This window comes from Columba livia, chromosome 1, assembly GCF_036013475.1.
Source record: "Columba livia isolate bColLiv1 breed racing homer chromosome 1, bColLiv1.pat.W.v2, whole genome shotgun sequence".
Taxonomy (NCBI): domain Eukaryota; kingdom Metazoa; phylum Chordata; class Aves; order Columbiformes; family Columbidae; genus Columba; species Columba livia.
In genome coordinates this window covers 130054160-130079252 of record NC_088602.1, presented here as the reverse complement: position 1 = coordinate 130079252, position 25093 = coordinate 130054160, and the positions used below count along the sequence as shown (strand labels likewise).

Sequence of the window (25093 nt, the reverse complement as noted above, 5' to 3'; positions counted from 1 at the left end):
GGCTGGACTTACCTCCCTCAGGCTGTGCGCATGCACACAGGCTCAGGCGTGTATGTGTGTACCCTGCCTTCCCCCCCCCCATCCCCGCATAATAGGCTGAGGAGACAGTAAATCTCTCAGTGGCAGGCTGTGCAGTTCAGTGGGGGGGCTTTGACGTATCTCAGTGATTCTATAAATACTGACAACAAAATGGTTTGGTCTAGGAGACGATGAAGTGCCTTAGTAAATGGGAGAGAGCATCTGCCTCAAGGCTCCTGGCAGACATGCCCAGTCTCATTTCTGCAGAGAGTGGCACGCATTTGGAATTGGCTGCACTGAAGGATTTTACTGTGTAGCCTGATCCTGCAGGCCTGGTTTCAGCTTCTGGTCAGGGCAAATTTATTTGGTCTGTCTCTAACCTCATTTTCCCCCCTCTCCATGTAGAGCTGAAGTTACAGGAGCCTAAAATCACTGTCTTGTCAATACCAGTGAACTTGACTCTCTGTTTACAGTAAGAGTATGCTGACATTGCAGCAGCCTGGGATATTTGGACTAGGGAAGACATCTCATCTCTCAGGGGAGAGAGGACATTACAGATCTCACTTTTTTACCTTTCTGCCTCCATCATCCTGTTTGAAACTATAAGTTTCAACTTGAACTGAAGTTAGTTTGATCCCTTTTCACTGCTTAATGCACTGCCCCAGCAAGCAGCAGTTCTGATGTCATATACAGAGGAGAAAACTCAGTTTTACTCAGGTATGAAGCTGAAAACAGCATTACCTTTCCATGAATGTCAGCTGAGGGTAAAACAGCTTTCTTGTATGACATAGAAGAAATAGCAGCAACAGACTATGGATGTTACAGCAAAAGTAGGCTTTCTGTTGCTCCCTTTTTTTTTTCCAGATTAGTAGTATGTAACATTCCAACATTACTGATACCAATTATTTCTATGTTCTAGATTGTATATAAAAATAAAACATTGAGTTTGCAATGTTAGGAAGTAAATCCCATAGTCCATATACAGTCAGCCACTGTGGGTCCTCAGTATGGTCACAGAAGCTACAAGAATGTTGGCCTCAGTGTAAAGCAAACCATGTTGTTTACCCTACACTCCCTGCTAATCATCACAATGTTAGCATTTCTCTTGGTCCTCAAACATTAGAAGAGAAGCTGGTCATTTTTAGAGTCATTCTGAAATTTGAAGAGGTTAACATTTTTGTTCCTAGTATGCTAACTTCTTTACACAAGGAACCATGGTTCCAGCACCAACTTGTAGAACTAGATTTGGCAGGAATGAGGGTAGAAATATATTCTAACTTCTTTTGCACTGCAAGGCTAATCTCCAACATCATAATGCAGGCAGAGTCCCACCAAGAGCTCAGCAGAGCTGCTTTCAACTATCCTTGTCTCTCTGCAAGCCCAATTAAGAAGAGTTTAAATAATGGATATTCCCAGGGAAGCTGTGTTCCCACAGTCTTGTTTTCTTGCCTCTAGGTTGGCATGATTCCTGATTTACACACACTTTTGACCTCTTGTGGCCTCATTGAACATCCTCTAAGTCCTGTTATTGAGTCCTCATAAACCAGTTTCAAATCATGCACCTCTACTCTTACACAGGGCCCTGTTTCCCCTGCTGAAGACTGTGAATACCTCATCAGGCCAGCTTGACAAGGCAGCTCCACTTCTGCTGGCAGCAATGGCAGTGCCGATTTCCTTAAAGCCTCAAAACAGACCTTAAAACTATAAAGTAGAACAGAACATCTTGGGACCAGATGCCCTACAGTCCCTACCTTGAAATCCATGGGCAGAAGTGATGCAAATTCTGATGAGATCATCTCCCACCTTGCATGTGCATGTTGGCATGAAGAGGAGAGAGCGCTCGTGGTTGCCAGTGCCAGTTCCTTCTTGCAGCTAACCACTCTTTGTTGTTTGTTCTTGCCCCACACTTTGGCAAAGGTCAATCAAAATTTATTTGCCTGGCAGCTGTGCTGAAGCCATTGCTTGACTAGTCCTGCTTTAGGGTCTGACCAGCTAATCCTGGCCCCTAACTCACAAAGTATTTCTCTCCTAGTGCTTCAAAGAGGAGAATTCTTCAAATATTATTTAAAGCTTTCTCCCCTCCTTCATCCGTTCTGCTCCAAAGAGCAGGTCAGTTATATCAGTCTTTATATCCTGTGATGTGTTGGTTCCCAGATCCAGCAGAAAACCTCTACCATTTTGATGGAGGTGGAATCAGCTAAGATATCTTCTCCCTTTAGAGGCATGCTGGGTTCTAAGTCACTGTTTTTTTCTATTCAGCTATTATTTTTCCATCCTGTTCTTCTAAAGCAGAGATCAGTTTTCTTTCAGGTTTTTGTTTGTTTTGTTTTGTTTTGTTTTGTTTTGTTTTTCCAGAATGGACATTCTGAAAGGTTTTCTGATGGAGAGCCACCAGACCACAGTGCAGCAAATATAAGTTTATTCCCAGTAGCTCTGCCTTTCCCAGTCGTCATTTTTAGGCCTTGGAACATAAAGTATGACTCACCAACAAACTGTGTTAGAAAAATACAACTGATTTAGATTAAAAACATTCATACACAATCCCATATGCACTAAGAAATTGTTTTTCTTCCTTGATACAGTAATCATAACCTGTTATATCTCAGTATTGTCCACCTTCATACAGAAATTCTTACAGGTTGTGTAACAGTGCTATTGAGACAACAGAAGAACCATTCCACCTCCATAGAAGAAAAAAAGCCCTTCTCCCTTCTGCTAGCAGCTTGGCCTTCTAGCCTGAGCAGTTACAGGTCAGTGAGAGTTCTGGGGCAAAAGATTCCAGCTTCTAACCACACAGCCACAGCACTGCACCTGTGTTCGTGGCTGTTGGTCCCTGGTGTTGATCTCCTCCATGTCTGAGAAATGCTGAAGAATTCAGATTTAGTGCCCATATTTCTGAGGAAAGGCACTGAAAAGTAGGATTTCCCAGTCATCAGTTTGCCCAGCCAAGAAAAAGGAGAGGGTAAAAATTCCAGCCAGCTATTCCTTTGTTGAAGAAATTAATGAACAGTACCTGAAGTAGTGAAGGGAAGGGTCCTTTGCTGTAAGAAGTAACTCCCAGATTAAAGAACATGAGACAAAGTAAAGATTTTATCTCCCTCTTCCAAGAGCATCAGGGAGTATCCCAGTTGTTTGAGGAGTTGCTCTGTTGAAGACTTTTACTGATTTTATTTTTATTTTAAATTCACAAGCTGAGGTTATTTCACCACAGATTTTCCTTATATCACACTTCTGGGAGGCTTTACCTGACCTAATAATTCATCTTTCAAATATTCTCCTGCTACTTTTGTAATTTCTAGTAATTGTTCCCTTGTTAGAGCATTCTCTTCAGCTTTGAATTTTTCTCTCTTTCAACAATTGGGAAACTATTATTTTGTCCTCTTGAAGAGCCAACACAGTGCAGGCAGAAGGCTGGATTTTAGATAAAGAACTTTACATTTCTTTTGCATCAAGCTGGACTGTTACAGAGCTCAACAATAGCCCCCACATAATGTAACCAGGCTAAAGGTTGTTTCTACATTACACCGGTTTCCAAGGCATTGTCTCAGTTTGGTAGAGCAAGCTTCAAGTGGCTGTAAAAGTGCCCTTCAGTGTATCAACTGTCAAGACCAGGAGGTTGCTTGTGGTGGCCCAGTGCAGGATCACATTCTTGTTGTGGGTTGTTCTTCAGGAACAATGACTGTTTAATAAATACGCACCTTTTCCACATTGTGTTTTTTCCTTGTTGGGAGATGCAAGGCACTGGGCTCATCCCTTTTAAAGCAGTCAAACCCAAGCCCTGAAAATAGTGTTTCACATCTCTCATGCTTTTCTGCACTACCTGATCATTTTGCTCCAGCCTTACACCAGAGGACTGTTGAATCTGTGACTATGATGGTCCTTATCCAACCTTGTTCTTTTTTTCCTCTCAAATGGCCTCAAGTTGCACCAGGGGAGGTTTAAATTGAGTATTAGGAAAAAATTATTCACTGAAAGGGTTATCAGGCACTAGAAGAGGCTGCCCAGGGAAGCAGTTGAGTAACCATCCCTGGAGATATTTAAAAGATGTATGGATGTGGCACTTAGCAACACGGTTTAGTGGTGGACTTGCAGTGTTAGGTTTACAGCTGGACTTGATGATCTTAAAAGTCTTTTCCAACCTAAATGATTCTATGGTTCTATGATTCTATGTCTTCTGAACCCTGTCTCAATTTCGCTCTTTGAGTTAGTTACCTTCTTCTCATCGAGGTCTTCCTATTATCCACTCCCTGAAGCACAGCAGAAGTTCCTAGAACACAAGAGAACTCCTGTTACCATGATCAGCTGCTGGCAGTTGTGAAGGGCAAGTTCAGAAAGAAATCTCCATACACTCCAGCAAACCTGTGCTGGAGCACACTCTGTGCTGAACAATCTCGGGTTTCAGTTACCAACTATATCTCTGCTAAGGGTGTGAAATAGATTTTTTTTTTATGTTTATAACAGCCAAAAATTGGAACATTTTCTTTCAGCTTTTAAAAAGGGATACATCAAAGCCAAGAATGACACCCTGACAAACTCCCTCCACCGCAGGGAGACCCTAGGTCTTTTCAACAAAAGGCTTGTTATAAAATGGTTGTGGGGATTTTTTCTTTGGTTGGTTGTTTGGTTTGGTTTAGTGTTGGTTTTTTTGGTGTGTGGGGGTGTTGTTTTTACCTGAGAAAAGCATTCCTGTGCTGTGATTTATAGAAGCAATTGGGCTGTTTGAATTGAATTCCCTGTGTTCCCTGCCCCTTTCCAGGAGAACAAGAATTACTCTGCATGAGACTGACATGCAGTATGGATAGTTTCTGCTCAAACAATTCAGGATTTTATGATGGAATCACCTGTACGGTAGTACTGCTAGTACAGAAGCAGATTTGTGTACACAGAGGGATTTGTTATGACCCCAAGGATTTGATGGATAACAATGATGGTTTAACAATGTCATTTTATTTCAAACTATAAATACTGTGTTCCTTTGGTTTCTTAACCTTTAGGCTGTATTTGTACATCATATCACCCAACTGTTCTTTGCATTCTTGATGGCTGGGCTTTGGCAGGATTTGAACGACAACTGAGATTATCTCATGATCTCCTGACTCCAACAATCAACATTTCAATAAAAACAGCAAACAAAACAAAACTCAGATTCAACTATGGGAAATGGTAAACCACTTATTATTGTAGTATGTCAATCCGATGGGTATGCACAGCAGAATGTCAAGCACTAATTAGCTGCAGCGTGGAGCTCCTGCGATCAGACCATTCTATGGCATTGATATTTTCATTGGCAAATACTTGGAACATTATATTAATGCTGAAGGAATCCTCAGTGATCCCACAAGTTGCAAGCTATGGCCTTTATGGTGTCAGCTCAGCTGCATTCCTGACCTTTCTCCACCTCCTACTCTTGGATGCAAAATGCGCCAAACACTATTAATTGTCAAAAATTTTAAGGCTACATTGTTATTTGTATTAATAAAGGAATGACAAGGGTCACAAGTGGCCTCTGAAGCAGAAAAAGAGGGTGAGTAAGACATGTGGAAAGTGAGAGGAGGGGCTGAGAGGGAGTGGGTGAAGGTCTACAAAGAGTAAGCCTATGTGCACCAAAATTATCTGGTGGGTGGGGACAGGGTTTGGAGGCTGATGATCATCCTGGTCTGCATGTATAGTCTTGGGGTTGTGTAGAGACACCTGCTCTCCTGGCAGACTGTTCCTGACAGAAATTCTACAAACATGAAAGCCCTGTTCAGAGGCCTGGCAGGACTGTTGACAACCTGACACATGGAGCACCATGTTTTTTCACATCATCCAAGTCCTAATCTGTAACATGCCCCCTGTCAAGAGAGGGAGAAGTAAAGGAGAAGACAGACTCTGCATATGTAGCAAAAATGAAATGAAGTGTGGTCATGGGCAACCTGAGAAAGAGACAGCAGTAGCACCGACTATTTATGGACACTTCCAGCCTACAAGATTTAGAATCATAGAATGTCCTGAGTTAGAAGGGACCCACAAGGATCATCAAGTCCAACTCCTGTCACTGTGTATGAAAACCCCACAGTTCACAGAATGTGTCTGGGGGCGTTGTCCAGTCTCTTCTTGAATACTGTCAGGCTTGGATCTGTGACTGCCTCTCTGGGGAGCCTGTTCCAGTGCTCCACCACCCTCTGGGTGAAGGACCTTTTCCTAATGTCTAGCCTAAACCTCCCTCATCTTCCTGCCATTCCCTCGGGTCCTGTCATTGGTCACTAAAGAGAAGAGTTCAGCATCTACCCTTCCTCCTCTCCTTGTGAGGAAGCTGTAGACCGCCATGAGGTCTCCTCTTAGTCTTCTCCAAGCAGAAAAAACCAAGTGACTTTAGCCAGTCCTCACACGGCTTCCTCTCCAAATCCTTCACCAACTTTGTAGCCCTCTTCTGGACACTCTCTAGTAGCTTAATATCTTTTTTGTACTGTGGTGCCCAGAACTGCACACAGTGCCCCAGGTGAGGCCGCACCAGTGCAGAGCAGAGCAGGACAATCAACTCCCTCGCCCGGCTGGCAATGCTGTGCTTGATGCGCCCAGGACACAGTTGGCCCTCTTGGCTGCCAGGGCACACTGTTGGCTCATGTTCAACTTGCCATTGACCAGAACCCCAGATCCTTCTCCACAGAGCTGCTTTCCAGCATCTCATTCCCCAGTCTGTATGTACGGCCAGGGTTACTGTGTCCCAGGTGCAAAATCCAGTACTTGCTCTTGTTGAACATCATGTGGTTGGTGATTGCCCAGTTCTCCAATTTGTCTAGATCCCTCTGCAGGTCCTCTCTGCCCTTGAGAGTGTCGATAGCTCCCCCCTATTTTGTGTCATCAGCAAAGTTACTAAGCAATCCCTCAAGTCCCAAGTCTAAGTTATTTATAAAGACATTGAAGAGTGTTAGCCCTAAGATGGATCCTTGCGGAAACCCACTAGTGGCTGGTCACCAGCCCAACAAAGCCCCATTTACTAGAACCCTTTGAGCCCGGCCCATCAGCCAATTGCTTGCCCACTACATTATGTGCTTACCCAGCTGTGTGCTGGACATCTTGTCCAGGAGGACACTGTGAGAGACCGTATCAAAGGCTTTACTGAAATCCAAAAAGATTGCATTGACAGGCTCCCCTTGGTCAACTAGGTGGGTAACCTTGTAGTAGAATGAAATTAAGTTGGTCAGGCAAGACTTTCCCCTCATGAACCCATGCTGGCTGGGACCAATGGCTGCATTGTCATTCAGATGTTTTTCAATAAGTAACAGGAAAATCTTCTCCATGATTTTGCCAGGAACAGAAGTGAGGCTGACAGGCCTGTAGTTGCCAGAGTCATCCCTGTTGCCCTTCTTGTAGACTGGGACAACATTTACCAGCTTCCAGTCTTTCGGGATCTCTCTAGATTCCCAAGAGCATTGAAAAATCACAGAGAGAGGTCTCACTATGATATCAGCCAGCTCTTTAAGCACCCTTGGATGAATCCCATCAGGTGCCATCAACTTGTAGGGATCTAGCTGGAGTAGCAGATCACATACAAGTTCCAGATTCATTGGAAATCACAGCCATGGTTTTCCAGCCCAGTGTTATGGGAACCCCCAAGTCCCTCGTTGGTGTTGAAGACTGAGGTGAAGAAAGCACTAAACATCTCAGTTTTGTCTATGTCCCTGTTAATAAGGTGACCATGCTCATCAATTAATGCTCATCAGTTATTTCTAGTTTGCTTTTTGCCATTAATATATTTTTAAAAGCCTTTTTTATTGTCCTTCACAGTATTGGCCACCTTCAGTTCTAATTGAGCTTTGGCAGCACTAATTTCCTCCTTTACAACGGCGAGCAGCATTTCTGTAGTCCTCCCATGTTGCCTGACCTTGCTTCCACTGACCATGTAGTTTATTTTTTCTCTGTATTTCAAGAAGAAGATCCCTGCTCAACCAAGCTGGCTTTTTACCTCGTCTGCTAGATTTTTGGCATTTTGGAATGGCCTGGTCCTGTGCTCTTAGTAGGTGGTACCAATGGCCAATGACCAACACCAATGTACCCCAACACCTATTAGCGCTAAGAGGATGATAGAGTTCTCAGCAACCAATAGTCTTATTAAACTTTTATATACGGTTGACGGGATAATGCCTGAAGGAATTTCTCTTCTAGTTACCTCTGTGTGTGTAACAACAGGTAAGCAGACAAAACTTTAACTGCCCCAAACAAAAGCTTTTTTGAGGTGAAGCTTGAAGTAGAATATGCATGTTGATAATTCATGACAGCTTATACTGAAAGAGTCATATAACTATTCCTCAGTGGAGTGTTTCGTGGCTTAACAATATACATGCATTATCCAGAATAGAAATTACATTTGGAATTTCATAGTGTTCCACAATCCAAAATAACCTTGTGCATAGACAAACATGTCATCTAAGCATTCATAATTTAAAAAAAAAAAAAAAAAAGTAATCTAAACATGTACATGTTACTTAATGAGATGGGTTGTTCTGGCCTGTTGTGTAATGGTATAAAAAACTTTGCCTTTGTAAAAAAATTACACAAAAATACATAAAATGTGAAGGAATACAGTACACCAAGAAAATATACCATATTGGTAGTGAAAAAAAAAGTATTCTATAGAAAATGTCAGCAATATCAAGAATCCTCTGATGTACAGTGGACTTGAGGAGGTTTTGCTCCTGCTGGAAAATTGGTCTATTCATTTTTCAAACAGTCATGGTTCTAATGAGCCAGTCTCTTGTTTGTAACCACAGATGTGTATAACAAAACTTACCTTCTACAGGCTACATTACTGTTATGGAGGCACCCTGAAATGAAGAAATAAACTTAACAGCAAAAGTCAATTATATAGTTAAGCAGGTTTTCTTTATTGACAGCGCTGGAGAACACTGGAAATTATTGTCCATAAGTGCTCCAGCGACTGGATGCTCTTATGTTGTTTATATTCACACAATTATTGCATATTCATTACAGTTTGGGGGAATTTTCACATACATCTGTACTAGGAAATGATTGCATAAGCATAAGATAGAGTTAGTTATTTCACGGTCTTTGCTGCCACGTAGTATCCATTTGCCAGTACCACAGTCTCTTTTGGGGGGCTTCTGGGGGTGTTTTCATGTGTCGGCTGATTGACCTCTCCACATTGGCAGCTCTTGGCACAAGCACAATTAGTGCTCACTTACATAAGTAATTGATTAGTTGCTTACTTACAATACACTTATTAATTTCTAGTTAAACATAAGCTAAGTACTCTGCTTCTAAACAATCTATTACTTAATCTTCTGTCTCTAGCTTGTCGTGCAAGAGGATCTAAAATTTGAAGAATATCCCCTCGTTTGGCAGGTAGTTAGAAAGCATTGACCATATCTATGGATTTAAGATGGGTATGTCCTTTGTAACTTAATCACAGTGTACATTAATTTAGCAGCTTCTCCTCAACCTCAAAAGTCAATTTTATGCAGACAACAAGTTCTAAATCAGACTTTATTCTAGCCAGAAAAATGTAGCAAATAAACCAACTAAAAAATGGGGTTTATATAATTATTTAGCACTCTGACAACATAAAATACAGATTCAGATATCAGTTGAGGAGATTGTTGGGGTATGACAGTGTAAGAATAATGACAATCCACAGCATGCACACATACACTCACAGGAAACAAAACTAGAGGTCTCTTTTACCCAAGGCTACCCAGAAGAAATAATCACTTGCCTGGGTTAGGCAAGGACTCACTCAGGGATATATCCAGCAGAGAAAAACAACCACTCACCTAATCAAGGAGGTGAGATACACTCAATGCTGGGAAGTCTCCTTAGATGGCATCTCAGTCTAAGGGGAGGACTCCAGTTCACAGTGCCACTGCTCTGAGAAGACCGCTCAAACCGGGTATTCAGTGGGGACCCTATTTTATAGCCTGGTCAGATCTGGCTGTGGTCATTATACCATGGCCCAGAAACTTCTCAGCTTCTCTGCTCACCTCCTTTGTTCAGGACCCTGTCAACTGACTGAGGGTCCCACCTCTCCTGTCCCCCTAGCCTGTGGGAGGTGGAGTCATCCTGCCCCCAGGTGTGGGGAGGACATGACTGTCAGCACCATCCTAGCTGTGTCTGTGGCGACAGGCACAGTGGGACACAAAAGGTGCTAAAGACTCCAAATCTCATCAGGGGATGTGCAACTGTCACAATTACTAGAGAAACGAAGGTCCTATTGCCAGCAACCTACCCCTCCATGAGTAGGTAATAAGAGTCCAACAGCACGGAACATAGGCCATCCATGTCTGACTGTGGTTTAATAATAATTTGTGTTGAGTGTTTTGCTTGACTTTCTTAAATAATGTAATTAAATGTTTCTCTTTTTAGATAAGGTACATCAAAAAAGGAAGCAAACACGGAGGATAAATAATTCTGATAATATGCAAACAGTTTATCAGTGTGCTCTATATAATTACTTCCTACAGAATTTGAGATGTGGAATAGAATCTGCTTTGCATAATCTTTTGCCTATATTGTTAAACCTTGTATCATGGTTTTCAGTTGTAACTGAAACTCAAGGACAAATGTGACATTTGAACTGCATCAGCAGTTCAGATTCATGGCCTTCATATTCTAAAACACTTCTTTTATCAAAGCAAAAAACCAGTCTGAGATGACTAGTGAAGCAAGACACTTTTTTCTTAATCTCAGGCAGCTAATGTAAGGAGCCATTGAAGGAGGAATGTTGTTTTTACAGTTGATCTGGCACCTGACCCCAGCAGGGGGGAGGACTGAGAGACATCTGGCTGTGAACCTTTAATGTAAAACAGTCTTTTCAAACCAGTCTCGGAATGCAAACTGGTTACTGTATTTAAAAAGATAAGCTGGGGAAAGGGTAGCCAGGGAGCCAGGAATCTGCACTTTAAATCAATAAGGGAAGGGAGTTGTTAGAATCCAATGAATAGGATAGGTAAACTGAGGCAGGTGTCAGGTAGTCTGTAAACCCTGCAGTACCCAAACAACAGGGAACAGACGAGGGAATTTGCAGCCAGGATTAGGGTGATACAAGCAGGGACTTTTTGCCCTATCCCGTGTGCCTACCATTAGGTAGAACACCCAGTCTTGCAAAATCATCAATAAAATATGCTTTGCTGAGAGATCCTGCCTGAGCCTGTTATATTGGCAAGATTATTGTTTCGTACAGCTAATGCTTTGTTATACCCTGAATATCTTTTTATCCAGTTGTAGTTCACCTCTGCTGGAGGAAGAAAGAGGCTGTTTCTGTTCAGGAGCAAACTCACATTTTTCAAGCCTGTCATTTTGCTCTCTAAATCTATAATATTTTTAAAGAGGAAGGGAAGTATTTTACTAAAAAAGGCATTTTGTTTAGAGCTAGACTATATTTGGTAGAAATAAAGGCCTGACACCCTCACAAAGAGATTGCTTGGTTGTAAAACGGTGTCTCTTCTGTATGGGGAAGGGCTCAACTTCTTTCTCCATCAGCCAAGTTGCAAAAGCAACTCACCTCGTGTCAGAGGGCATCTAGTTCCTTTCAGTGACAAAATTACATATAAGGAACCACTCTCAACTGGTGAAAGAGAATTATCTTCCCCTTTTCACCTGTTGCACTTCTTGCCAGGCACAGGGCAGGATTTTCAGCTGAGTGGTGCATCCACAGCACTTGCTTTCTCCCTGTAGATTTATGTGTCCCAGATCCTTTGGAAATTATACCTTAAATTAATGTTTTCTTTCACTGGCTGGAAGGTGTTTAGCAGCCTGCTCTGTTATCAGAACTCAAGGGCAGTCTTGGGATGCTCCTGCACATTACTCAGAAAAGACCTGGGGAGGGCTACACAAGGGGTGTGACTAACTGTGCCTACCTGCTCTTCAGCTACAATAGGCTCATGAGAAGACAAGAAGTATAGCTCTGCCCTTACTGAAGGAAGATGGGCAGAGGCATCTACCATCTTACAAAGTCACACCTATACACTATAATACAAATACTGAGTCGGCAGTGACAGGTGATAACTAGTTTCTGGCCTCTTTTCTCCTCTGTACATTTCCTGTGTTCTAAGCCTCCTTCACTGTTCTGCTCTTGAACTTACAAGTCTTCAAGTCTTTGCCCAGTTACAACTCCCTATGCTAAGCAGACCTCCTGTTTCCTGAGAGTTGCCAATTTGACACTATCGTGACACCCCTATCCCAAGTGTCTGAAGATCTTTATTCACAAAGTCTTAACTATGTTTCCCATTCTTCCTTATAAAATACTCCTGCTATTATTGTCATGGACCAACCAAGCCTTCATCTGATTAAAACCATAGATCTCTTTTGAGAAATACTTTTTGACAACACTGCTTCACTGCTGTCACTTGCTGAGCAAGTGTGATTTGACATGTTTCTTATTCCCAGGCCAGAATAAAACTTCAAGTAAGCACTCCAGATCAGCAGTAAGGATGGAGATACGTGGTGGAGCTACTCCTGGGAAGACGTCAGAATTCTTTTGGTTGGGGCTGGCTGTAAGCCCTGCACCTCTGCCAGCTGACAATCAGAAAAAAAGAGATCCTGTACAATTTCCAGAGCAATGCTTTCAAAACGTGAAGTTGCAGAGGTTGCAGAGGGAGACACTGACAAAGAGCATGGCTTTTGCCTATGGAAATACCATTGCAGTTTAAGTGTTGCCCAAGAGCTGTGCTGTTTTAAAGCAGAGCCATGTGTTTTCTGGGGGAGGTTATCAATAATCTTTATTCTTGAACAATGCTGCTGTGTTACCTGTTCTGTCTGTGCCAAGAGTGGGGCAAGGAGGGGACAGACTTTATATCCCATAACACAATTACCTGTATGCTTCCACCTGTCTGTGTCCACTCTATACAGTGCCTCAAACTCACTAAACTTCAGTGTATGCTCTACTTTTACATAGGGTGCTGTTGCTGCACCCTATTGCAGTGCCCTGTTTTTCTCTTGTCTGTGTCTGATGTGGTGTCCTAGTATTTTTTCACCAGCTCCTGACAGAAGGTGACTGTTCTTCCTCAAAGTAAGACTTAATGTTGTCTCCTGATAATGAGGATGAGGATTGGGGCAAGACCAGGCCCAGGAGTCCTTCAGTGCAGGTCCAACTGGGTTGAGCTGAACACAGGGTGATTGCAGACTGGTTCTTGCAGTTTGGAGGCTGTATCTGTCCAAAGGGAGAGTTCACAGTGTTTTGTTCTTGGACAGGTGTACTTCTTTCTCTTTCTTTGACTCAGCTAATTTCTGCAGAACAGAAGCAGACAACTATATCATTGTTCAGCTCTGAGTACTGAATGTGCTTTTGCGTAATGGAGAGGATGATGGACTTGTGCTAGAGTAGATCTCTGTTACACATCCAACCTGACTGCAGAAGAATTTATGTCCTCAATCAACTCTTTGTTCTGCCTGTGTACCTCAAGTTCAATAATTGGTTCCCCACAGTCCAAAATAATGTCTTTAGTTTTGTTTCTCACACAATGTTTTACTTCTGCCTGGCAGCTCCATCATCTTGTTTTAGCCTTTAGTTCATTACAAACATTTTCAAAACAGAATACTCCTACTCTGCAGCCCCACTTCCACTGTTCCCACTGTGACCTCACTGCATATGCCTCTAGAAACTGAAACTACAAAGTGCTTGAGTTCCAGTTGTCTTAATTGTCTCACTTCACTTCTGAGCAATGGCACCTTGGAACAGTCCAGTTGTTCAAATACAGGATACCTAAGCAATGACCTCCAGTAACAAACTCTGACAATTTAATCCAAAGGCATCCAGGCAGCTGCTTTGCTGAGCGATTAGAAGTGCAGCTCTCCCCTCCTCTGCCTCATAACACGCCTTCCAACACCAGATCACATCCAATTTTGTAGATCTTCTGTGGGCTAGGAATGGGTATTAAAAGCAAGTGTCCACAGAGATGTGACAATTCTTACTGCTAAAGTTGTAAATATGCATGACTTCCGCACTCCAACAACTTTTCTTCATAGTAGTTTATGTGCTGCAGGAGCTCATTCCCATAAACAGTGACATGTAAATACCAGCAGGGAAAGAACAGAATGAGAAGCCAAGACTTAGAGTTTTCAACAAGCTGGCTGCAGTCACTCAGACACAAGTGTGGTGTCTATAGCTTTTTGTAGAACTTCATAGCAGGGAATGTAAAAGGATGAAATTAAGGAAAGGATCCAGGCAGAATATCAGACAAACACTGACAGACAGAGAGAAACAAAGTAGTCTTTCTGAGGGTTGTGGTGAAATTGTCAACAAGCAGGGCTTTGAATTAGATTGTGCAAAACACTGGGAAATGTGCTGCAGGTAGATATGACTGCTTAACAGTTTTCTTGTTCTCATCATTTTTGATACAACTGCCCGAGCTCCCACTGGGGACACTTAGCAGGAGGAGAAACTAGTCACTAGTGTCACTAGGCACTACTGTGTTTGAACTGCTATGTTTGAAATATGATGTGAGGTGGCCATCAAAACATCTCAGCTAACAGAGACAGCAAGGGATCAGCTGCCTGAAATTCACACCATCCCAAGGACAAGAGTATTTCATAATTTGATGGAGACGTGATCTTTGGCTACTTGGATCCTGAATGACAATTCTGCATATGTGTCTTCTCAGGAACAAGAAATGAAGTGAAAGGGAGATAGGATGTCTTGAGAAACCTAAGTAGTGTTGTCAGCTGTGTAAACTAGCTGCTATGTACTAGCAGAAAGTATGCCATAAAACACCAAGTGTGTCTCTTCTGCTGCCTTATGAGCACCACCTTGCCTTCTGTCTGCATTTCTTCTTCACCCTGAGCCTAAATTTAGGTTTATAGTTTGCTCTCAGCTCTCCTCCCTGAAGACAGATGTGCTGTGTAGCTTTGACTAGTTTTCACAGCAATCTGTTGCAATTTCCTGATTAGAAAATAACAATCTCAATCTAGCTGGAGGACATGAACTCCTTACTAGAGGACATTTGCAGAGAAGAATGAATCAAGACCTCCTGCCCTAATGGCAGTCTTGGCAAATCAATACAGTTCTCAGTCCTAAAGCTTTCTGAAGTCCTCTCTTATTTCCTGTTTAGAGGCAAAGAAACCCTGAGACTCAGTCAGAAGTGATGGAACTTCAACTTCTCATCACTGACAAAAAACTTCTGGCCCAAAATTCATATGGCAGCCTCATAAAACATTTTTCATTTTTGGTCTCAAGCTGACCAGTCATTTGTGCTAAGCAGACAGAAATGCAGATCAGGGAGTCCAATATTCCTTTTCAGAAAAACTGAAACAATAATCATCAATACAAAGTGCTTGAAACAACTTCTAAGGGCAAATAACCTCAAGCACAGGAGAGAACTGCAGTTTTGAAAACCACACACATCTGAATCCAGTTTTGTGTTTATAGGTGAAAACAGCAATACATACTTTTGAGTGAGACTTGTTTTGTATTTCTAAAGTACAGAAACTAGCTTGCTGGCAGTATTCTAATGTTTTAGACTAAGTTAGTATGTTCCCAACTTGTAAAGTCAGGACTGGCCTGTGAACAGCAGGAAAAAGTATATTATATGAAGCAAGGGGGTTGAGCAACCAAATCCAACGTGGTATGGCCAGAGGAATACTGGAAGTGTCTTAATGATCACTTATGTGATCACAGAAAACACGTTAGACAACCAAAAAACAGTTATTCATGCTAAGGCCTAGTCTGAGCACACTGCTAAGAGTGAAAGCAGTAAAGACAATACACAGCTGTGTTCCCACAGAAGCTTTATTGAGTATGTAGATGCATGAACCATCATTTGCCTGTAAGCAGAAAGATCAGGTCTGTTCCATAGCAATCTCCTCTTTTGACATGACTTCTAGAGAACTTGGATGAGTTGTCCTATTGCACCAAGAGAAGCTATACTTTGTGTTTCCAGAGGTCACTTTTCAGTGGAAATATCAGCCTTTATAGGTTCTTTTTTTACCTTTTCAACTGATGATTGTAGCAGCTTTAACCATTCAACAGAAGTTCATCTTACTGCAACAGTGACTTTACCTAGTCCTCTAGGTACATAATAATAGGACTCTGGAACCAGAAGAGTTATAGAGCTTGATGCAAGCTCTTCTCGATCGCAGCCTGGGAAGAGGAAACCAAGCCAAAATTTTATGCTGCAATCTAGATAATCTGTTTCAGCTTGAGTCACATATAGGTGATTTTTCAGATCTTTGCCCCAGTAACCTTCAGAACAGTCTAGATCAGTGTGTTTCAAAAGTCAAAGAAAAAAGTTTTTTTGGGCTCTTATCTAGAGTAGAAGATTACAGGAGATGTGGAACATATGGAAAACACTCTAAGTGTTTTACCAGCCCAAATATTCCCATAACCCTACAAGAATAAAAATCTTATTATAATTAAGGGCTAGTTTAAGGAATGTACAGTATTTACAGCCATTAAAACTATACAGAAGATACTAAGTAATAGGAGAAGGAAGTAAAGGGAAGTAAGGACAGAGTTAGGAGGTTCCTACGCTCTTTCCTATTGTACATAACTGAGGAGTGCATCCATTTCATCTGATATGTTGAACAGCAAATACCATTCAGGGCCTGCCTAGACATTCTCTTTATAACCTCTCTCCAGGCACCCTCACCTCTACCACAAGGTTAAAGAGGTTCTATCCCGTTTCACATAAAATAGTCTATTGCAGCTTATAAATACAGCTCATAGCAGCTAATGGGCCTGTCTCCCAGCTTAGCAGGAGTCAATAATGCCCTGTGTTCCCATGAATGTGGGAATTAGTTAAAAGCAGTCCCCTTAGACTACATGAACAGATCTCAGAAGAGTGCTTTCTGTAATACCAGAACAAGCCAAATTCAGTCCTCAGGCCAGTTTACTTCAGTTCAGGTATGAGCTGAGACCAACTAATGTCTGTTCCTAAGTTTTCATCCTCCAGACCAGGAAAACTGATATCTAGAAGGATTTTGCTCAGACTGTCATTCATGGTGTCTAGGATCAGGCCCTCCATGAGTGACCGGTTTTCAGTAAAGCCACTGGCTGGCAGTTCAACAGCTGACTGCTTAGTAGACTCGTGAGTGAAAGCTGGAGAGCTCATGAGGGGGGCATGCACTATGTCACTGGATTCTGTATTCAGCAGTTCCTGAGGGGACTCAAAGAGGGCATTTTTAATCGGTGTGCTGTTGAAGTCCAGCAAGTCTTGGTTCTCCTGGAGGGGTGTGAATGGCAACTGAAGGGTTCTCACTGGACTGAAGTCCAGCTCATGACTTCCCTTGGATAAGAATGCAGACTTCCAGGGGTCAAGGCCTCCTAGTGGGGAGGTAGTAGTTGCTGAGGCTTTGCTGGGAGTGGAAGAAACTGGCAATTTGCTGAAAATCTCTTTGACTGGTGTTTTAAAGGGCCCCTCTTCCCCCTGTGAGCAACTAAGCTGTGACACATTCTCAAGAGGCTGGCATTCCTGAAGGAAAGGGGACTCTGTCCCTAACTGGTAGGGGTCAAAGCCATTGCTTTCTGGCAAAACAAGGACAGGCTCTTCTGAGCAAGGCAGTGCTAGGCGCTGTTTCCTTCTGGATCTTCCCACTTCCAGCCTTTCACGCCTCTTTATAACTAACGTGTCACCATTAGATGGTGACTTCAGTACGGTGAATTGTTTCTTCTCTTTTGTGGATGAGACTGGGAGGAACAAGCCTCGCTCTTCCTTTACTGTTAGGGTTGAGGCAAATGGGGACAGACAGTCATCCAGTTGAGAGCTTTCTTCCTCCTTTATACAGATGTTCTCAGGGAAAGAAGCTGATTCCTCACCAGGCTGGCAGCTTGTCTCCTTTAGGGAATGTGTTGGGGAAAATGAACGTTCATCACATTGACTCTCCTCCTTGATAGCAGCCATGGGTAAAGAGGATGGCTCTTCTGCAGAGAGTGACGTCTAGAAACAAACACAAGTGATATGCAGGCAGTAAGCAATGATCTGACCCACCTAAAATGCAAATGATAGTGGAAGGAAGAAAAGAAAGACTGTCACTTAAGGATAGCAGAACAGTTAAGAGGAGGATCTTCAGAAAGTAGTAACTATAACAGCTAGAGATTGATCTCTGTGTGAAGTTGATACAAACAAGCCCACAGATCACATGGAAAGGATTTTAGCTCAGTTGACTGGAAGTCATGCACTTCAAAGCACTTCTGCTATGAGGAACTCCCAGGAGTACACAGAGAAGGAGACCTGAATACTTCTGAAAGATTGTAAGCCCTTTGACTCCTCCTTATGCTACCTACATGTGAAATAATGAAATAAGGACAGCTTTCCCAGAAAACAGGGAAAAAAAGAAAAGAAAAAAACTGATGTTATCAAAAGAAAAAGAGCACAGGGGAAAGAGAAATCATAGCAGGATAGAATATAAAGCAGCAGGCACACAAACGAAAACAGGATTATAGTTAGACTGAATGGAAGTTAAAGCTTTACAATGCCTAAGCATCCAAGATCAGTCAGTGAGATTCCAAGAGAAAGGCCTGTTTAATAGCTGTTTTGCTTGAGCCCAGAATAACTGGGAAATCCAGAGAATTAGCAAACAGCAGGTACTGAAAACCTCTGGGAAAGACTGCATGCAAATAAATGCACTTTCAGAAGAAGTTCCCTATGATACATCTCTTCAGAGCTACCAAAAATTTGAATGTTCTAGGGACAGAACAAAGCCATTTCTCCCATTCTCATTTCTTCACATCCAAGCAGTAGAGAAAAAATTTCCTTGACCAATCCATAGAGCTCTCTCCTCTACTGAATTATAGTAACATCCTTATAGCAAGTCAACTAGCAGGTAATAATCACCCTAGAGACAGAAAAGAACAGAAAGCATTGTCACTAGCTAGTTCCTCAATATGAGCTTAGTTTCAGAGCACCTAGTAAAGATGGACAAAGGAACCACATGAACAACAGGGTCCACAAAAGGCAAGAGGAACAGAAAAACAACACAAACACCCCTGCCCCCAAAAAATGAAAAAAAAAAGAAAAAAAAAGAAAAAGCAAAACACAGAACCAAACAAAAGAACCAAAGAAAAAAAAACCCTCAGAAAACAAGAAACCAACCTTTGGAGCAATGCGCACACGCTTATTGCTCCGGAAAGTCTCTGAGCTGTTGAGGAATGCTCCCTGTGCCATGGGTAGAGGAACCTTCATAGAAGGCTGCAAGACAAGAGGCTGACTCAAAGGAAACTGGATTGGAACCAGGTAGGAGTTGATGCGAGGAAGCAAAGGCTTCATCTTTCGTCCTGGAATGGAAAAGAATGAACTTTCTAGCCTCTTGCCCTTCCACTACAACCTCCCAAAACCCAGGCATTTAACAGGAAGTCCTTCAAATACCCCAAAGTAAACATCCAATCAGAGATAGACCCACCTGACTTCTCTGCTAATTTTGAGGACACAAATCCCAAGCCAGAAGGCCTCATGAACAAGAAAATAGTCCTTCATACAGATCCTAGCCCTCAAGTTGGGGCAAGCTCTGTTCTCACTCCATATGAGTACCCAATCTCCACCATCTTCCCAGCACATCCTCTCTGAGACAGCAATGCTGCCTTCAGCTCCAAACCTGACAGTAGGAAGCCTAAAAGCTGCTAAACCTGGATAACAGTTGCCACTTTTATTCCTTAGGGCAGGGGTGTCAAACTTGTTTTCACTGGGGGCCACATCAGCCTTGTGGTTGCCTTCAAAGGGCCAAATGTAATTTTAGAACTGTATAAAGGTAACTACTCCTACATTCAGCCCTTTGAAGGCAATCACAAGGCTGATGTGGTCCCCAGTGAAAATGAATGTGACTCCCCTGCCTTAGGGTATCTGGAAGAGTGCTTCAGATTTATGGGACTGATTCTCTTTGGCCTAGGCTGATGTAGACACTCACGTGCATTCTGGGGTTCAGCTTTGCTGCTGTTGCTTCCCGTGGTCTTCTGAGGATCAGGAAGATGTCGCTTTTGCTTCTGCAGTCATTGTGAAATAAGAAAGCGGAGAGGGAGAAAAGAAAGAGATTTAAAGAGAAAAATCCGTCTTTATTCTGTTGCCTCATTTAGAACTGCGAATCCAGAAACCTGTGTTGCACTAATACAGAGAGAGCAGCTGTTAGGACCAAGCACTCATGCCAGCTTTATCTCTGTACCACTTGATGTTTTGCAGCCATGCCATCTCAAGGCCAGCTGCCAACCAAAAGCTGTGTAGAAAAAGATGGCATGACAGAGCTGCTCCAGTTGCAGGCTCTACTGCAGAAGTGACCTGATTTCGGTGTCTGAGGAAAGTGAATAGGATAAATTTATTGTATATTGGATCTCTATACAAAGTATAGACCAGATAAATGTTCAAGTGGAATAGCACAGGCAACAGAGGAATCAGAAGTCTAAGCAGATGGGAAGAAGGCCAGGGCTGTAGCTGTGATAGAAAAGTCACTGGCTGCTTGAAAATCTGTCATTGTTAACACTGGCAAATGCAAAAGAGACAGCAAACAAGTTCATCCTTCTGAGAGTCACAATGCAGCTGAATTCCAAAATGAAAAAGAAGCACAGAGAGATCCTATTATCTCTGTATCTGAGCCCTAGAACAGATTGGGACTGCTGCCATGAAGATGAAGATTTTACAAGAAATCTGTCTGGACTTGTTCTCTGAAGCCTGTTGGTGCCCATTGCATCCCAGCAGTAGGCTTCTAGAAAAGCTGTACTGCTCTACCAGCTGTAGAGAGAGCATATTATCTGAAGGCAATTAATCTTTGGCTTAACTCCTTTCCCCTAAAAGGATGTGCATGGAGTTATACGACCAGGTGCAGTAGTGACCGAGTCCCCCTCCCCAAGCCTCTTGTCCTTTCCTTCAGTGACTGGCAAGAGAAGAATGGAAGCCCAAGCCCCGAGCCAGAGGGTAAGTCTTACTGATTCAGAGTGCTCAGGCGATGTTGGTGACCCCAAGTCCAGTGGCTGGTGGCAGCAAGGCATTGAGAGGGAGAAAAATAAGATGAAGTTATCAACCAAAAGGGAACAAATGGGATATTTTAACCTTGTATAATCTGAGCAAACACTGCAGAAGACACAGAAGAGGCTAAACACACCTATACCAGACTCACAAGCTCTGTTTCTCCCTCAAATTGGTACTTCCAAAAGTACCCAGTTGGGGTAGAGCAATTCCATCCTATGACTGTCTAATCAAACAGCATAGGAAATCCTGGTCGACTCCAGTGGAAAGCTTCTCGCTACGAATTTGAATCAGACCCATGGAAAGAGGTTGAACAAGCTCACTATTACATTTGGCACACCACCTGAAGGATAAACATCCCACAGAAGCTCCAGTTCATATACACAGCCACAGCTCCTTTCTTTCAAATACAGACCTTGTCTGTTTGTCAAGAGAAGTGACTGAATCCAGCACAAAAAGGCTGATGTCAAAGCAATGTAACTTTCCTGTTAAAATAAGGTGCATATGGCTAGTGTGGCACTTCAGAACTGGCTAGCTTGTCCTGTTTTCTTTGCATAAGCCACTCACCTTAAATACCTGGTCCAACGTCAGGCAACGGTTTGCATCAGGGTGAATAGTCCAGAAAGAGATTTTACCACTAGCAGATGTCTCACGGACAAACATATCATGAAGGGACAGGTTGTGCCGAATGGAGTTCTGGAGAAAAAGGAATGAGAAGGAGGTTGAAAAGGGGTAGTTTTCTTATCAGCACAGCAGGGCCTACCTGAGACATGACTGCCTGGCAGAGGGATTACATTCCAAAATGTTGACAACATGGACCTTCATATTCACTGCCTACCCAGCCAACTCTTACTCTATTTACTCTTGAGATCCCTGTTCTTACTCCAGTGATTAAACATCCCATCATCTTGCCTAAGTGGAATGAGAAAAGGGGTAGAAGAAGTGGAACAGGGAACACATGAAATGGGAGGGTATCTGAGGTGGGGTGTTTAAATTAATTTCCGTATTGCTCTGCAGGCCAGGGAACAACTTTTCATTTTCATCCAGAAGACTTCTGATAATGTCACCCTGTGGCCCACAGCAACTAGATTGCCTGCTTGTTACCTTCCAACCTGGCTTAGCCACATGTTTAAAATATGGGAAATGATCCTCAATCCAGGTATAGATGTCCTTCAGAGTCATACGCTTCTTCTCAGTGCTGTTGATGGCAAACTGGATCATGGCCATGTAGGAGTAAGGAGGTCGCTCCGACACTGAACCCTGCCATGGGGGGGAGGAGGTGGCAGCGGCAGTAGGAATTGCAGCAGCAGTAGGATCTTCTGCAGTCTGAGACAGAAGGAATGAAACATGAGTGCTCACAAAGTTGACAAGGACCACAGAACAGCCCTGGATCCTGCAGGTTCTGCTGTTTAAATCAGTAAAGGCCAAACTTGGGTTACTTAAAGATGGTGATGCCTAGTTCTTGCAAGTCTTCTGATGCACATGGATTATCTCCTTATAAAAAGTTTCACCACATACTCCATTGTCTTCTACTTACCTTGATTTTTTCCCGCAGAGGTATCTGGTTCTCTTTCTCTGTGTCTCCCTTCACAGAACAGGGACTTAGCCCACCAGATCTCATCTTCCCCAGCCACTGGATGTTAGTGAGACTATCGTCCAACACAGAGCTCATTGTCTTGCCACTGCCTGTTGGGACAACAAGCCCATAGCTCTGCTTACTCACAAGTAACCCTCTCTCCCAAAACGAAGGCATACTTCCAAAGGAGGTATCTCTGTCTCAAGATAGGGACAAGACGGTATTGCAATGCTAATGTTTTTTGTGGAAGGAATTCAACCTCGAATCTGCCCAACTTCTGAAAAAAGCTGCAGTCTTAAAAACAAGCATTCGAACCAGACTACTGCTCTCAATTGAAACAGGACAATGTTGATTTGGTACTTCAATAATTCAAATATTTTTAGCTAAAGGATGAATCTAGTATGCAGAGGCCAAGGAAGGTGGTGACAACCTCCAGCTGAAAGACCTAGCACAGTACCCAAGTCAGAAGCTCATGTGACTGAACATTTCTGAACTGCAGCAATGAAAACTAATACAGTTGTGTCATTTTTCATTAGGCTGGTTGTAGAAATGCAGCTATTGCAGCTGTCTATGTGTTCCTGGCAGACAGTACTATACTCTGAGATAAGACTTACTACAACCCAAGAGCTACATCGCTATTTTAAGTTGCAAATACAAATTTGATCTGAACAATGTTTCAAAGTAAAATCCATCCTAATTCTAACACCTTTTCCACAGCTTCATGAGACAGCCAAGAAGGAAACAGACTTGCCACTTAGTTATTGAAGAATGGGAATCATCTCTTTTTCAAACTCTAGGCCTATATGTTTTGTCACTGACTAGGGTATTCTATGTTAGTCTTGAATTCAGCCATAACCCTTTTGCTAAATAAAACTTAGTATTTTGTTCTTCTAGACTTGACTTCCTAAAGCCAGCCCTTTCTTCCCCTAGCACTAAAATTTTGCTTTGCTATACACCTTTATATGCCATCTCTTCCACCAAAAAGTACTACTCTCATTGGCCCACTTCACATCCCTTTGTCTATCTGACAAAAAAAAAAAAAAAAGGTAAAGATTACATACTGTTGCTCTCCTGTTCCTGTCCAAGCACCAAATCAAGTCCTGAATGGCAGTGCATAGTCTCTCCTGCAAGACCAGGTGTCTGTCTAACATTGTTGTCCCTTTCTTGACCACCTGCAGCCTTGGTTGCTGCACCGGGTTTCTTCTCTGATGGGAGATGCTGTGATGGTGTTGGACCTGCTGAACGAGACGTGCCCTCACTGCTAATGAGAATGAACTTGTTTGGCCCATTGTTGCCGCATTCTTTTCCTTTTGCTGTCAGTGCCTCTATGATGCTCTGGATATCAGCATTCGTAGGGATGGCCACCACTTGTGTGTTGGGCATGGTAGGATGGTCAATTATCTTTATTGCTGCTGGGAATTTCTGCAGGGTACAGTTCCTTTTGTCTCTGGGTTGGCTGTTGTGTCGGTCCTCCTGGCTGTGCTCCTGCATATGAATCTTTTCATCCTGACCACTGCTCTCATCTTTTGCTGAAGTACTGGATATGTCTTTCTGTGGAAGGGTCAGTTTCCGTCTTTTGAGAATTAAGGGCCTGCAAGGGCTGGTCCTCATTATTGGTCTATACAGTCACTCTCCATTGAAAGGGACAAGAACAAATCCTGCAAAACACAAGATTCAACATAACAGTGCAGAGGGCAAGAACAGCTAGGAAAGGTGCAGCAAACTGCTAAAAGTCTCCCACAGAACACACATTCTCAGCAACTGGTACGAAGATAGGAACAAACAAAGAAACCACACACACACACACAACAAAACAAACAAAAAACCAACAAACAAAAAACCCCCCACAAAAAAAACAAACAACAAATAAAGTCTCAGTAGGAATCACCTACATAGACACAAACTACGAAGAGTCCAGCAGATAAAAACTATGTGCAAAGAGCAGACAGCCCTAAAATTAGGTGCTACCCAGCAGCCAGAGACCACAAACAGAAATGCTCAGCATTACAAACAGGCACACACGTGGCCCTTTGCAATCTACTCCACACTCTTAGAGAAAGATCACAGGAAAACAACGACAGAAGAATCACCCTTCCTCAGACTCAAAAAGGTTGCACCCCTGCGGGAGTGAGCCACTTCAAAAGGCCTCGAGCTGCTACCACCAGCACAGGCCCAGGAGCAACCCTGTGTCCGCACGGCCCCGCGGGTGGTCAGAGGCAGTGCTAAAAGGCTCCTTCTTCACCCACTCCAACCCCAACCCCAACCCTGCCGTGCCTGCCGGTGAGTGCCTCAGGGCATCCCCGCCCCAGTTTGAGCCCAGACGTTTCCCTCTTCCAGACGCCCTCCACTCTCAGCCTGGCTCTCGAGAGGTTGCCGGCCTCTGCCTCAAGCTACTGCGGGGAGACACCGGTGAGCGAGAAGTGGTGGTGGATGGAGGGTGCTGGGCGCAGGTCACGACTCACCAACTCCCCAGCCGGACAGCACGTAAGGAGGGAAGCGGCAACTCCGGCACTTCCGGACTCGGCTGCTGTTCGCAGAAGAGATCGTTTCCCGGTTTGAATTTGGCGCCTGGCGACTCGTTGGCACCACGTGACGGCCTGGGCTAATGAGATGGGCGGAA

General features: G+C 43.2%; 1 protein-coding gene across 4 annotated transcripts; it reads right to left on the bottom strand.

Annotated features, from left to right (window-relative positions):
* Positions 1 to 15721: 15721 nt before the first annotated feature.
* FOXM1 (forkhead box M1) lies at positions 15722 to 25077 on the bottom strand. 4 transcript variants are annotated; one of them, XM_021297626.2, is made up of 9 exons: positions 24936 to 25077; positions 23535 to 24131; positions 22435 to 22583; positions 22002 to 22223; positions 21465 to 21593; positions 20858 to 20902; positions 19849 to 19924; positions 19041 to 19222; positions 15722 to 17885 (listed from the first exon to the last, which is right to left on the bottom strand). In XM_021297626.2, exons 2-9 carry the CDS (start codon positions 24082 to 24084, stop codon positions 16839 to 16841), a joined length of 2400 nt encoding a protein of 799 aa, XP_021153301.2. In that variant the 5' UTR covers positions 24085 to 24131; positions 24936 to 25077; the 3' UTR covers positions 15722 to 16838. The 4 variants fall into 4 exon arrangements, with proteins under 4 accessions (XP_021153301.2, XP_021153303.2, XP_064885339.1 ...); XM_021297628.2 differs by lacking the exon at positions 20858 to 20902; XM_065029267.1 differs by lacking the exons at positions 19041 to 19222; positions 19849 to 19924.
* Between the last annotated feature and the right edge of the window lie 16 nt (positions 25078 to 25093).

Coding starts and splice junctions, on each gene's coding strand:
- FOXM1 (XM_021297626.2), bottom strand. CDS start 24,084: ATGAGGACCAGCCCTTGCAGGCCCTTAATTCTCAAAAGACGGAAACTG. Junction 19,925..20,857: donor CGCCTGAGCACTCTGAATCA/GTAAGACTTACC, acceptor CAATGACTGCAG/AAGCAAAAGCGACATCTTCC. Junction 17,886..19,040: donor GTGTGCGCATTGCTCCAAAG/GTTGGTTTCTTG, acceptor GTTTGTTTCTAG/ACGTCACTCTCTGCAGAAGA.